The sequence below is a fragment of the Sinocyclocheilus grahami genome, unplaced genomic scaffold (genome assembly GCF_001515645.1).
Source record: "Sinocyclocheilus grahami isolate Dianchi unplaced genomic scaffold, SAMN03320097.WGS_v1.1 scaffold1775.1, whole genome shotgun sequence".
Lineage (NCBI taxonomy): Eukaryota > Metazoa > Chordata > Actinopteri > Cypriniformes > Cyprinidae > Sinocyclocheilus > Sinocyclocheilus grahami.
In genome coordinates this window covers 165,679-181,300 of record NW_015506954.1, presented here as the reverse complement: position 1 = coordinate 181,300, position 15,622 = coordinate 165,679, and the positions used below count along the sequence as shown (strand labels likewise).

General features: G+C 36.7%; 1 protein-coding gene across 1 annotated transcript; it reads left to right on the top strand.

The window, feature by feature from the left end:
- Positions 1-1,306: 1,306 nt before the first annotated feature.
- On the top strand, positions 1,307-13,438 carry LOC107572570 (probable G-protein coupled receptor 132). The gene is made up of 4 exons (XM_016258995.1): positions 1,307-1,359; positions 1,496-1,613; positions 10,709-11,291; positions 12,764-13,438. The coding sequence occupies exons 2-4, from the start codon at positions 1,604-1,606 to the stop codon at positions 13,170-13,172; spliced, it is 1,002 nt and encodes a 333-aa protein (XP_016114481.1). The 5' UTR covers positions 1,307-1,359; positions 1,496-1,603; the 3' UTR covers positions 13,173-13,438.
- Positions 13,439-15,622: the final 2,184 nt, after the last annotated feature.

Below are 15,622 nucleotides of genomic sequence, written 5' to 3'. Positions count from 1 at the left end.
CCGGAAGTTCGCCCGTGGATGAATATAGACGACAGTTATAAACAGTTGTCCAAACTCCCTAGGGAGGTAAAAGGGTCTAAATGACAAGGACAGAAGTTCAATATCTTCAGAACAGTAAGACTCCCGCACTGTGTAGTTCTTGCACCATCTCTCATTTACGTAGACGCACACACCTCCACCAACTTTCTTCCCAGTTACAAGTGGATCACGATCAGTTCTCACAGGATCACTGAAACCCGCGACCCAAAGTAAAGAGTTGCCAATCGTGTCTTTAAGCCATGTTTCTGTAAAACACAGCAAACAACTGTCTCTATACTCCGTGAAATACCTCACAGCCGACTGAAGTTCCAGTAGTTGCTTGGAAAGAGACCGTGTATTGGCAAATATCACTGTCGGTAGAGGCAATTTGTTACCTCGGGCCCGGACCTTCCGCCTCACCCCGGCACGCCGACCTCTCCTCCGTCTCCTTATTGTTTTATTCCCCTCCTCGTGCACTCTCTTGGTAATTCCAGTGAAATTCGATTACCATATTGTCTCAGCTGCCAGAGTTGTTCCCGACTACAGCGAAAAACACCAGTAACAGGGCCAATCTGTTCAGCTGTAGCGGCGTGCTCTCCAGTTGTTTAGATCTGTGTCACGACTGGTAGCAGCAAATAAGCAATGAACATCAGCCCGTACAGAAGCACTACAAGATGCATCTTTGAGGGCTCCGATAGGTTTCAAATACCAAATAAACAAAACAAGACGAAACAAACAAACTCAACTGATGTGGCACAGACACTCGTCGCCACCGTGCAGCGCCGGAAGTGCTCTCTATGTTTAAAAATTAATCATGTTTTAATAAATTTAATTTAAGCATGCAAGGTATGCATCACAAAACCAAAATTTCCCTAGGATTACTTTTGTTCATAAATGTACACTGGCATTTAAAACTTCTATTGTTAGGGAACTTTGCTTTTACATTGTTTAGATACACCATTCAAAATTCCAGTGCAGGCCAGTAAGCTAGCAGGGGGCGCAGGGTAGAGGGGTGTCACAGGGGACGTGGAAACGGCTATAAGGGTGTTACAGCTTGTCTCTCAGTGGCCCTTCCGTCTGAAAGAACAGCCTGGACTCTCTCATATCTTTGCCTCACATAATAGCCAGCAGGCAGGAGGGTGTTTTTGTTCTGAAGGAGAAAGGCTTCAGGATGTTGCTGCTCAAAAACAGTAGAAGTGGCTTCCTGCTGGGGGAAATGATCAAAAATCCCGACAAGCCCCTGGTTGGACACGGCAGAACTTTCCACTCTAATGCATACACAGGTTCATGCACATGTGGTGGAGATGGACATGCAGAAGACGCTCTCCAGATCTACACTAGGTGAGAATATTTATCTTTTTAACGAATATAAGCATAGGTTCTGGAACAACCAGTCCGTTAATTGTTGTGGAATCTTATGACAGACATTTATTTTATTGTGAAATGGTATCGTGTGACATTTCTGTGTTCTACTCAGGTTGCTTAACTATTGTCTGAGGTGATTGGGAGGAGTGGTTCGATTCAACATGTACAATGAACATTTTGAGGATTCAAATGTCATGGACAAGTCGCAACCATAGAAACCATGCTTCTGAGTAAGTCACAATTCATCTGCATAATATATATTAAAGAACAACTAGAGATGAAAAGTATTATATGTTTGTCTGATGTTGACATTTTTTCATGTTATGTTCAATATTAAAATACGGGTTTGTCTGAATAAATAAAAAAAAACACTAAAAACTAAAATCATTCATTTTAAGTGAATTTAAACATTACAACATTAAAAAACACAAAATACTGGTGTAGTAAGATTTTTCAAATGTTTTTAAAGTAAAATTTTTTCCATTTATTTGCTGCATTCATTTGATTAAAATACAGTAATTTATTCCTGTGGTGGCAAAGCTAAATTTTCAGCATCATTACTCCAGTCTTCAGTGTCTCATGATTCGAATATGCTGATTTGCTGCTCAAGAAACATGTCTTTTTCTATATTTCTTTTTTTCTTTATAAAATTTATGTTATGAATGTTGAAAACAGCCGTTCTGCTTAATCGTTTTGGGAAAACATGTTTTTTTTTTCAATTATTTGATGTATAAAAATTTTTTTTTAAACCGCATTTATTTGAAATAGAAAACTTTGGTAACAATGTAAAAGTCTTTAATGCCACTTTTGATCATTTTAATGTGTCCTTGCTCAATAAAAGTATTAATTTATTAAAATAAAAAAGTCTTACCCCAAACTTGTGAATGGTAGTGTATATTAATTTACTAAATATTACATTTTAAATGTTGTTAAATTCTTAGTGTTTTTAAAGATTCGCTCTGTGTGTGTTAGAATTGATGATAGCAAAGGTAATCTAATATGGCATATGAGTATGAACAGTTAAATATCCAGTATATACCAATATATGCCACAATACTGATTCATACCAATGAATGTGTTAAAAAAGTTTAATATCTCCTGATTACCAATATGGAACTGATATATTGTGCATTCCTACTGATAACTTATTTGCAGGCCCGGACTGGTCATCGGGAGCACCGGGAGAATTATTTGACCCGCTGGCCTGTTTTTTTATTTTGTTATAATTATTATTATTATTAATATTTAGGGCCCAAGCCACTAAGGCGCAGGGCCCTATTGATTTCCTAAGGATAATTTTTATTTTTTATTTTTTTATCGACTATCCGGGGGGTTTTGGGGTGAGTGAGGGGGTGGGTGAGAGGGAGAGAGACTTTTAAACATCTCTTTAATCACCAGAAAAAAATAATCAGTAATTTTTTGTTGTTGTTGTCTGTGTTTTTTCATAAAAAGATCTAAAGATACATAAACGTGGACTTATACATTTTTGTGCTGCAAATAATAATTTTACACTCATGTGATACTGACCTATGACATCCCGTGACATGACATTCATCTGAATTTACATCATCTCATGAATGTAACAGTAAAACAGTTCAGCTCACAGATGAAGAATAAGTTGTAATGAAGGCAAAAATATTTCACAAATATTATAGATCAATAAAATAGTTAAAACATGCTTATAAATCATTAAAGGTTTTGGTAACACTTTAAAATAAGGTCCCATTTGTTAACATTAGTAAACGCATTATGCTGATTTGCTGCTCAAGAAACATGTCTTTTTCTATATTTCTTTTTTTCTTTATAAAATTTATGTTATGAATGTTGAAAACAGCCGTTCTGCTTAATCGTTTTGGGAAAACATGTTTTTTTTTTCAATTATTTGATGTATAAAAATTTTTTTTTAAACCGCATTTATTTGAAATAGAAAACTTTGGTAACAATGTAAAAGTCTTTAATGCCACTTTTGATCATTTTAATGTGTCCTTGCTCAATAAAAGTATTAATTTATTAAAATAAAAAAGTCTTACCCCAAACTTGTGAATGGTAGTGTATATTAATTTACTAAATATTACATTTTAAATGTTGTTAAATTCTTAGTGTTTTTAAAGATTCGCTCTGTGTGTGTTAGAATTGATGATAGCAAAGGTAATCTAATATGGCATATGAGTATGAACAGTTAAATATCCAGTATATACCAATATATGCCACAATACTGATTCATACCAATGAATGTGTTAAAAAAGTTTAATATCTCCTGATTACCAATATGGAACTGATATATTGTGCATTCCTACTGATAACTTATTTGCAGGCCCGGACTGGTCATCGGGAGCACCGGGAGAATTATTTGACCCGCTGGCCTGTTTTTTTATTTTGTTATAATTATTATTATTATTAATATTTAGGGCCCAAGCCACTAAGGCGCAGGGCCCTATTGATTTCCTAAGGATAATTTTTATTTTTTATTTTTTTATCGACTATCCGGGGGGTTTTGGGGTGAGTGAGGGGGTGGGTGAGAGGGAGAGAGACTTTTAAACATCTCTTTAATCACCAGAAAAAAATAATCAGTAATTTTTTGTTGTTGTTGTCTGTGTTTTTTCATAAAAAGATCTAAAGATACATAAACGTGGACTTATACATTTTTGTGCTGCAAATAATAATTTTACACTCATGTGATACTGAACTATGACATCCCGTGACATGACATTCATCTGAATTTACATCATCTCATGAATGTAACAGTAAAACAGTTCAGCTCACAGATGAAGAATAAGTTGTAATGAAGGCAAAAATATTTCACAAATATTATAGATCAATAAAATAGTTAAAACATGCTTATAAATCATTAAAGGTTTTGGTAACACTTTAAAATAAGGTCCCATTTGTTAACATTAGTAAACGCATTTATTAACATGAACTAACAATGAACAATATATGTTCACAGCATTTATTAATGTTTGTTGATGCTAGTTAATCAAAATGTTCATGTTAATTCACAGTGCATTTATATTAACTTTTTTCAAAGCTGTGCATTTATCACGCTGGACACAGTTTTCCTGATGCCACCGGGGTGGCGTTTGCACTGATGGCTTGGGCCCGCCATTGCTGCTTGCAGCTATATTTTTATTTGTATTATCTTATTATTGTAGTAGATAGAATAAGTAGCCTAAGTTTTGGGCTAAATTAATTAGCCTATTTAAGCCCCATATCCTCGTGAGTCGCGACCATAGGCTGTAAAAAAAACATGGACGTAGTGTCCGTGATGTCACCCGTACGTTTCTAAAGAGCGTTTTTGAAGCTCAAAGTGGGCGGAGCGGGCCGTCGCCATCTTGGCAGCGCGTCACCATTTGTCACTCCCAGATAATCAAAAATGAGCAAAGAGTTGGGAGCTGTTTGCTGAAACCACGCCCACCTAGCTCGACAGTGGTGTCAGCAGCGGCAATCCACCTGCCACGCCCTTAATTATGCAGAACTATAAGGCTTAATATAATTTAAACAGATGAGTTATAAAAAAATTCACCCCCTCACAGTTGTCATGAAGGGCAAAATTAGCTATATTGACCAAAAGCATTTTTTGAACCAGGCTGTAAACATGTTTTTTTCTGCTGTAAAGTTGGGCATTTCAACATGGGGAGTCAATGGGATTGACTCCCTTTTGCAGCCAGCCTCTAGCGGCCAGTTGACGAATTACAGTTTAAGTCACTTCAGTGTTGGCTTCACGAGAGAGAGCGGGAGGTGGCCGCTTGGTCGCGACTCATGATTCTCAACTTGAGAGGACATGAGAGGACTCTTTTCATTATTTTCCCGCTTTAGCAAGTTAACAAATATTCGTTGTTGTTTTTATAAACCCGCTAATAAAAATGTTGTGGACTTAGTCTGGCTGAATTGGACAGGCGATTTGAAGCGATGGCATTGAGTGTGACGTGAGATGCATTCAGTTTAAGGGTGTTTTCACACTTGGTCCTTTTCAGGGGTCTGAGCGCGGTTCACGTGATTTTTGGCCCATATGTGAACACACCAAACGATCTCAGACCCCTCAGAAGCAAACTGAACCGAGACCATCTCAGGAGGTGGTCTGAGTACGGTTTGCTTTCGGCTAAAGGTACGGTTCGCTAAAAACATGCATTGTGAACACAAATCTGTCCGAGCTCACTTTTTTTTCCATTCGTGAATTCCGATGTAGTTTGGTCATCAGATGTGTCACGGAATGCCAGGAGGAAACAAGGTAAGTTCCATGTGCAGTTTATTGAAAATAATAACAGGACAAAACGTTGCAAAAGGTAATCCAAAACCTGACACCGACAACACCAACTAAGAAGACAATACAATCCAGACGCAAATGACAGACAGAGAAGGCATGATATATATAGCTGAGTTAATGATGAACAGGTGTTACCGATTAAACCAGGATTAGTGAGCAGGGGACTATGGGAAATGGAGTTTAACACAAACAACGAAAACAAAAGAGCGCCCTCAAGTGACCAGTCCAGGTCACCACAACAAACACTGTGACAAGATGTCTCCGTAGTCCATACAAATCAGCTGTTCATAATGGCAGCTTGTTCTGGCAGATCTCTACAAATTATATGCTCACAACATACACTCGTTTATTTTAATTTCAACCACTTCCAAACTGTGTAAGAGAGACACGGCTGTGCGTCTGGCCAGTTTAAACTTTTTGATATATGAGCACGCACATCCCAGCGGGGGCTACTCTCTTTAGCATTTATGTGTTTCAGCTGTCAAAAACACCCCAGTTGGTTTTGTCTCAATCGAATGTAAACATCTGGGAAAGAAATCGCATGTGTGTCAATATACTGATCTGTGCATTATTGTAGCCTAATATGAGTCTATATTATTTATACGATTAATAACATGCAGTTTATTTTAATTTTTTCATTTGATTAGTACATTTCTTACATAAATGTTGCATAAGGATACCTGTACTGTAACTGAAAAATTTAAAGCAGTTTATTATATTTTATTTTAATTTATTTGTCCAATTTATTTAGGATCCGCGGGTCCTTAAAAGTCTTCAATTTAATTGTATCAAATTTAAGGCCATAAAAAGCATAATGGGGACGGAAACACAATTGCCATATAGCTTAATTTGATGATTAAATAAAAAAGCGCTGCAGGTTTCAAAGTCAGGTGCTGCGCTGCTTTGTGTACTACCGTTCCCGGGGAAACCGCTAAAGCGCCACCTGCTGGCAGAGAATGAAATAGCATTTTTAACAGCCCTTCTGCTGGTTTAAAGTAACAATTGATATTAAACCAGCCATTAAACCATTAATATAATAGTTGATACTTTTCATTTTTGACTGGTTTAAAGGCTGAAATTTGAAATTATATTATATTTATATATTTTCTTTTTGTGAAAACCTGTATCTGAATTGTAAATCATGCTTTTTACAGTCATTTTGCAGTTTAATATGTTACTATAGACATTGCCCCATCCCACTCATGTGGCATTAATTTGATCTGTGCAGGTTTTAAATTTGAGCTTAAAAATCCTGCAGAAACCATGTGTGCTATAAAATTAACATGCTTACATAAACAAGGAAAACAATTCAAAATAAATATTACAAATGTGTATTACAAATATTAAACATTTTTGTGGAAAAGTTACAAATATTCCAGTTTTGGAGGCCATAATGTCAGCCATCAAACACTGAACTGGACTAGATCCAAAAGCAACAGTCTGAGACACCATACACCTTACTGCTTAAGTGGACCAAAAAAGGATCTCAGTCCTCTTTCAGGAACTGCGATAGTATGAACATAAAGAAAACTGGGTCCTTTTTCACTTGGTCCACTTAAAGGGGCCTGGGTTCGGTTCTTTTAAAGAGGACTCAAGTGTGAAAACACCCTAAGCATGTACGCAAGCGCTTCACCCTCGGCTTGTGACAGCTGAAGTGAATCTTGTGAAATGTGCAATCGCATCGCCGATTACTCTTGAGAAACTTAAAGATGAAGTAGCTACCGAAGGACAAATATCCAAACTTGTTCAGTCTACTGCAGTTTGCACTCACACTGCCCGTTGGTTCGGCTACATCAGAAATACGTTTCTCAGTTATGAGGAGAATCTTACGGTGACAGAGAAGTGCAAAACAAATCACAATTCTGAAAACAAAATAACTAATTACAAACGCAAATGCAAGTCTAAAAAACAAAATAACAATTCAGAAAACACAACAACAATTCAGAAAACATTATAACAAGTCAGAAAACACAATGACAAATTCGAAAACAAAATAAGAAGTCAGAAAACACAACGACAAATCTGAAAACAAATTAACAAGTCAGAAAACACAATAACAAATCAGACAAACCGGAAGAGGTAGGTATAGTTTGAGACAGCGCCATTGGTTTGGGATTACTCACTGCTGACTGGACGAGACATCTGTCAATCAACGTAAAAAAAAGTTAGGCAAAAGGCGGGTTTAAACCCGGATCGATTGCGTCAAACAGCCAACAACACGCACTTATCCATCTGCGCCACTGGAGCTGATGATTTACAGCCACTTTTAACTCAATGTAAATATACACTCCGTATTTTTTATTCCAGAGTAAGGGCAATTCATACAATACATTTAAACTGAGCTACTTTAATACCATCTCCGAACTTTCTACCACGACTCTGCTGTTCTTCGGCTGGTTCTTCCCTGTATACGTTGATTGACAGATGTCTCGTCCAGTCAGCAGTGAGTAATCCCAAACCAATGGCGCTGTCTCAAACTATACCTACCTCTTCCGGTTTGTCTGATTTGTCGTTGTGTTTTCTGACTTGTTAATTTGTTTTCAGATTTGTCGTTGTGTTTTCTGAATTGTTATCTTGTTTTTTAGACTTGCATTTGCGTTTGTAATTTGTTATTTTGTTTTCAGAATTGTGATTTGTTTTGCACTTCTCGTTCACCGTAGAATCTGACTCCGATCTTCAGTGGCACAGGACAGATTCTCACATCTTTATTTACTGCACATAGAGAACGATTTGACTGAAAAACTGTCAGAAGAGAAGAGATAGGCTAGTGAAAGAAAGACAGTGGTCATCTACGCAATTCGGAAAAAGAGGCGGTTTTTCTGCATTAGGTAGTCTATGTTTTTCTGTTGTTGTTTTTTTTAATGTATTTTAATGTCGAATATATGTTAGCCTATATAAATATATGAAATGTAGAGCATATAAAAAAGTGTTGGTGGCTCATCTGCCAGTCAATAATCCCCAAGCATAAAAGGGAAACTATGGATAATAAATCATAAATCGTTTATTCTTGACTGTCAGGGCTGCGCTTGGTCAGGGCTTCAAGTGCAGGTCAGATTCATCTGTAAATACGCTAGATAGTTTTGTCTTTATTAACCTAGTTGAGTATTATGTTAGGCTATCTAAGCACATCAATATCGATTGTAAAGTTGCATTAATAAATTTAGCAGAGACAGATATTCACATGGATTTATTGTACAGGGAGGGAGGGTTCTAGAGCAGACAGCAACACAAAAATAATATGAGTCACAGCCTCACAGCCTAATAATTCAATAGCATATTAGACTTTTCCAACAAATATATTGTACTAATTTGTACATTTAGGCACTTTAGAAATTGTGTTTTAATACACTCCCAGTCAAAAGGTTTTGATCAGTAAGATTCTTAATGTTTTTTAAAGAAGTCTCTTCTGCTCACCAAGCCTGCATTTATTTGATCCAGAATACAGCAACAACAGTAATATTGTGAAATATTTTTATTAAAATGCTATTTATTCATGTGATGCAAAGCTGTATTTTCAGCATCATTACTCCAGTCTTCAGTGTCACATCCTTCAGAAATCATTCTGATATGCTGATTTGCTGCTCAAGAAACATTTATTATTATTATTATTATTATTATGTTGAAAACAGATTAGATTTTTTTTTCAGGTTTCTTTGATGAATAGAAAGTTCAGAAGAACAGCATTTATCTGAAATAGAAATATTTTGTAACATTATAAATGTCTCTATCATCACTTTTGATCAATTTAAAGCATCCTTGCTAAATACAAGTATTGATTTCGAATTATTTCTAAACTCCAAGAGAAGACTGGAGCAGTGATGCTGAAAATTCAGCTTTTTGATCACAGGAATAAATGACATTTTAAATATATATTCCAATCGAAAGCAGTTATTTTAAATAGTAAAAATATTTCACAATATTACTGCTCTTGCTGTACTTTGGATCAAATAAATGTAGGCTAGGTGAGCAGAAGAGACTTCTTTAAAAAACATAAAAAATCTTACTGTTCAAAAACTTTTGACTTGTAGTGTATATTTGTATGAAATATAGGTTAATTAAATCTAGGGTATTTAAGTCATTTTAAGATAAATAACATTCTTTCCTAACAAATTTATATGAGGTGAATGTTTTCAACAAGGTAGGCACGGTTCTGTTCTTCACAGGAATAAATGACATTTTAAATATATATTCCAATCGAAAGCAGTTATTTTAAATAGTAAAAATATTTCACAATATTACTGCTCTTGCTGTACTTTGGATCAAATAAATGTAGGCTAGGTGAGCAGAAGAGACTTCTTTAAAAAACATAAAAAATCTTACTGTTCAAAAACTTTTGACTTGTAGTGTATATTTGTATGAAATATAGGTTAATTAAATCTAGGGTATTAAGTCATTTTAAGATAAATAACATTCTTTCCTAACAAATTGATATGAGGTGAATGTTTTCAACAAGGTAGGCACGGTTCTGTTCTTAACAGTAGACCTGCTGGTGAAGAAGTGACAGGTAAGAAAAAAAGGGGGGGGAGGGGGAGGGGTACAGATATTGGGGAAAATGAAGAAAAGGGAAAGGGAAGTGAAGGTGCCGTGCAAGAGAGAACCTTTAATTGTTTTCTACGGCCCTAGACAAAGGATTTAGACCTTTTTTTATGTGATGGCCATACAAATAATAGGGTTGTCTGGTTTCAGAAATTTTTGTGGATGTATAGGCTATAAACAGGAAATAAGGGGCCAAAATTGCACTTTTTGGGGTACAACAGCCCACTTGTCACTGGAACAGGACCCTTAAAAGGACATATTTGTTCCATTTTTACCACTAATAGGTAGGCCTACAAATTAGTACCTTAAGGGTACGAATTACTACTCTTAAGGTGCTAATATGTACGGTGTACTGCTCCGCTGTCAAGCTGTTGTACCCCAAAAGGTGCAATTTTGGCCCCTTTTTTTCCGTGTGGCCTAGATGAGTGTGAGATTTCCTGGCCTGAAATTGTGTCCCAGTCCGACCCTGCTTATTTGAACTATTCTTAAAACTCTTTAAAACAATATTCTTCTAATTTTCCACAGACCTGACCAATGGGAGCTGCCAAATCCCTCTGGCAAGTGACAGAGTGGGTCTGACTTACATCTACAGCCTTGCTTTCTCTATTGGACTCCCGGCTAACCTGCTCTCCCTCTGGGGACTGTACCAGCTAGGCCGGTCAGGAGGAGGCGGCTGCCAACTGGTCTATATCCTAAACTTACTGCTTTCAGATCTTCTCCAGCTACTCACCTTGCCACTGTGGATCCTCTACCTGCAGGGGGACCACCACTGGCCTTACGGATCTGTGACCTGCCAGCTAGTGGGCTACGTTTTCTACGTTAACCTCTATGCCAGTGTCATTTTTCTTTGCCTCATTGCCCTGGACCGCTGTCTAGCGATCGTGTACCCTCTCAGCAGCCGTGGGGTACGGAAAGTGCGGGTGGCAGCATTTTCTGGTGTAGTAGTGTGGACTTTGATATTTCTCTTCTGCCTGACTGGCCTCTACCCATCTGTGTTCGAGCCCCAGAGAGAGCTGTGTCTGGAGCAGTACCCTGTGAGCACCAGATATGCTTACTTTAAAATCGCCACAGTCGCTTTAGGGTTTCTGATGCCCTGCTCTATTCTAGGGTAAGTGAAATGCATTTTTTGTTCATGTTTGGGTGTACCTGGGTCAATAAAATAATGCTCTTTTTAGTCCAAGCCTAATAATTTATTTAAAAATGCAGTTCATGTGTGCATTACACCTCTTCTACATTGAGCATGTTTTTAACTTCTAAATAAAATTAATTTATATTTTAATTGGGCGGGGGGGGTCAGTGTCAGGGTGATGTTAGTCTCAGCCTTAGACGTCACACTCACGGAACGTTGGCTGAACATCTGATGAATATGGCACACTTCAGGTGTTTCAAAGTCCTCATCTGATTGGCTGAATTCTACAGAATTTCCGGGAGACGTGTGTAGCATTTATTAATGGTCCACCTGAAAACAAAGATGCCATGGCGCCAAACCCCCTCATGGTCATGTTTACAACTGTGACCGTGAGCGTTTATCGGGATCAACTAAACGCTAGATTAGTATGTGAAATATGTAAAGTTTGCGGCATAGACTCTTTAAAATACGTCCAAGAGTTTTACACACTGGTCTGTTATTGTGGGGACATTTCCATGCCCATAAACATTACGCGGCACAAAATGAAATGTGATTGGTTGCTTTACCTGTAAGTCATATGGCCTCTTGGTCTGAAGGTCTGGCTACGTGAGACTAGGGCGATGTAAGTGTCCTCATGTCATAATGAAAAAGAAAAATACATATGTCACCATTAAAAGAATGAAATTCCCTAGGAAACCCATATTACATAGTTTATTTTATTATTATTTCTTAGAAATGTATTACTAGTATTAATATTTAATCAAATAAATTGTCAGCCAAATCAATGTGGTGCAACCAAAATGTAGAAAAAAAAACATAAAACAGGAAGTGATATCACAGGGAGGGCATCTGCTGACCCTGTGTGTCAAGGTCAACAAGTCTTTTAAAATAAGGTGATTTGACCATTTTATGACAAGATCTCCTTGATGCAGTGATGTATATGTATAAATAATTAATCATTTAAAAACATTTTTAAATGGTTTTAAAAATAAGAAATGCACATGTATTATGCATTCAGGGTGTAAAGAATATATTTTCATGTTTTACTTATGTATTTGTTATATATATTTTTATGTGGTTTGAATTTTTCTTGAATATGGTATAAAAGGTTTTTAAAACCCTATGAAACCAACATGAATACTGAGAGTACGAGTACATTTCTAAGAACTTGGCACGTGTGATTTAAAATCTTTATTATCGCAGACGCTCTTATTTGTCATTGACTCCACCTGCATTGTACGTTTTACCAACCCGTATTTATCGGCACGTTAGAAACATGTTGTCTCAACACACAGGCCTAGGAATGAATTAGCATGCCATCAAAAATGCCACTGCACAGATGACAAACACAGATACAGCGTTTGTCTCTTTAAAGGATTGTTACTGTAAACACAATCATAACTATATATTTCATAACCTTTTGGCCTTTCTTTCCTCTTGTTGACATTCAGGTACACCTCTGCTCGAATCGGGCTGACTCTACGAAACTCCCTGTCTGTCGCGGACCACGAACGCCGCAAGATTGTATCAACCCTGGTTGTCATCACTGTCATCTTCATTGTCATTTTTGGTCCCTATCATCTGGTGGTCGGCTACAGATTTGTCAGCCTGCTTCTCACAGAAAGTGAAAAAGACCAGTGTTCGGTGGAAGTTTCTCTTTACCTTTACTATCGAATCTGCTACGGGCTCACCAGCCTCAACACCCTTCTAGACCCTCTTTTCTACATCTTTCTTTGTAACGATGCTCGTCAAGAGCTTCGCAGATCTCTTCTCTGCCCGTGCCGGGGTCATAGGGTGCACCAGGGATCACGAGTAACATCTTTTCCCAAAAGTCGCCTCGATCGCAGTGCAGATGTGTAGCTGTCTCATACAGATGCTAATCAGAGTTGGAGTCTTTGTAAGGCATGTGCTGAAAACAAGGTTTTCACACATGACGTGAAAATGTCTTATCAGACTGAGATTTGACAAATTGCGTCAAATGGCACGTCCTCTGGATCACTGTCAGTAGAGCTACATCTTCAGCATCTTCAATCAAATGTTTAGTCTGCCAGACAGCCTGAGGAGATTCTAATGCGTTCTCTATATTGCTTAAAATACTTCAGGTGTAATTACACTAGCATTCAAAAGTTTGGGGTTGTTGTCTCTTATGCTCACCAAGACTCAATATATTTGATGAAAAAATACAGTAAAATCAATAATATTTTAAGACATAGTTAAAAAAAACTATTGTCTACTTTAATTTATTTCTGTGATGGCAAAGCTGTATTTTCAGCAGCCATTACTCCATGTGTCACATGATCCTTTAGAAATCAACTTTTTTTATTATTGTCAATGATAAAAACTGTTTTGCTGCTTAATATTTTTGTGGAAACCACGATGGTTGGTTTTCGGGATTCTTTGATTAATATGAGTTAAAAAGGACAGCACTTATTTGAAATAGAAATCTATTGTAACAATGTAAAAGTCTTTACTTGCTTGTTTCCACCATGGGATAAAAAAGGAAATTGCAACTTTTATCTCATATTTCATACTTTTTTTTCACAGTTTTGAGTTTATATCGCACAATTGACACTTGTTTCTCAGAGTTGTGAGATTTAAACTCTTTTAGAAATTCTGAGAAAAACTGTCTGAATATATATATGTGGGATATAAACTTACATTTGTGAGAACAAGAGTTGGAATTGTAAGATTAAAAGTTGCAAAACCTTTTTGATTTTTATTCTGTGGCTGGAACAAGCAAAAGGAACTGAGAAATATAAACTCGGAATTCTGAGGGGGAACGGAATTGCGAGAAAGTAAGAGTTGTATCTTGAATTTGCTTATGAAATCTGAAAAAAGTCAGAATTGTAAGATAAAAATTTGCAATTGCTTTTTATTTATTCTATTTTTTTTACTCCTTGGTGAAAACTGGCTTCTATACTTTACTGACACATTTGATCAGTTTAGGTGTCCTGATTATTAAAAGCATTAAATTCTTCCTTTAAAAAAAATGATAATAATAATAAAAAAAAGATATATATATATATATATATAAATAAATAAAAATCTTATTGACCCCAAACTTTTGAATGATAGTATAATGTCCAACATCTGTAAAATCTGTGCTTCGCTCTGTTGTTTTAACAGAAACACAAGACCATGATGAAAGTGAGAAATAAGCATATAGAACTGGTTCAGGATTAGTTAAAAAAAAAAAAAAAAAGCTGCACAAAGATCCAAAGGTCAAGCTCTTCTGAAATGGTTTTAAGAATTTCCAAAACAGGTCTGACACCTATTGGAGGATATATGCAAAGGCGGATTTGAAATGAAATCTTTTGAATGAAAAGATTCTGCATTGCCATTATGAATGTAACTACATGCCTAGAGTGAGACTGCATGTGCTTGCTTTGGATGCATTTATACTAGTGGGCTGAAATGTATACGTTCCAGCATACTGCAGCTATCATACGTTCACCTCCGCAAGAAACTGGCTATATTCAGAATAGAAGAATAATATACTGCTTACTGTGCAGTATATGTCACCTACTCTTTTTAAAATAGAATGTGAAACAGTACACAGTATGAGAATGCAACAATAAACACTTAAAAACAGTAGTGTGCTGAATTGTTTTCATATGACTTCATTACAAAGTGGTTGATACAACATAAGGAAAGATGGCAGATTTCCAAATCAGTGTCTGCATTTGATTGAGCACTGAAACTAAAATAATGTACCTGTAAAAGATGTACTATAATATATAATAAAATATTTTCAATTTATATGTTCCTTGCAAAAAATAAAAATTCAATTTTGTCACAGCTGGTTTTAATATACAGCTATTGATTGGCTGTCAATGGAGAAAGACGCTTTTTAGGCCCAGATGGTGTAGTTACAGAATGTGTGTTTCCAACACATTCTTGTTCTTGTTCTACGTCACACACAGATGGCAACGCAATCAGGTGAACAGTTAATGGTTAATTCAGTGACTTTATGAGCATGATTGCAATGAAATCTCAGAAGATGCAGGATAAAATTTCAAACATATTTCATGTAAACTTAATTTACAATCACTCTCTGGGGCCAGAGTTGTCTATAATGTCCACAGGGGGGAAGCCAGAGTCCTGCATGCAGGCGGGTACACGCTGGTGAATCGCTAATATTTGATGTAATGGGTGGAATAATATTTATGTGTAGGGTGTGATGAGGGTGCGGGCCGGATGGTGACAAGCACGGGCGGGTTGCAGGTCCGATAACCTGTTGGTTCGGTTTCTTCTTCACTTGTGTTTTTTAGAAATTCTGTACAAAAGATGTGTACTAGCGCCCCCTACCG

What these genes read in the sequence shown, in the direction of transcription:
- LOC107572570 (XM_016258995.1), top strand. An exon ending in ATGCCCTGCTCTATTCTAGG is followed by an intron (nt 11,292 to 12,763) that starts GTAAGTGAAATG and finishes GTTGACATTCAG; the next exon opens with GTACACCTCTGCTCGAATCG.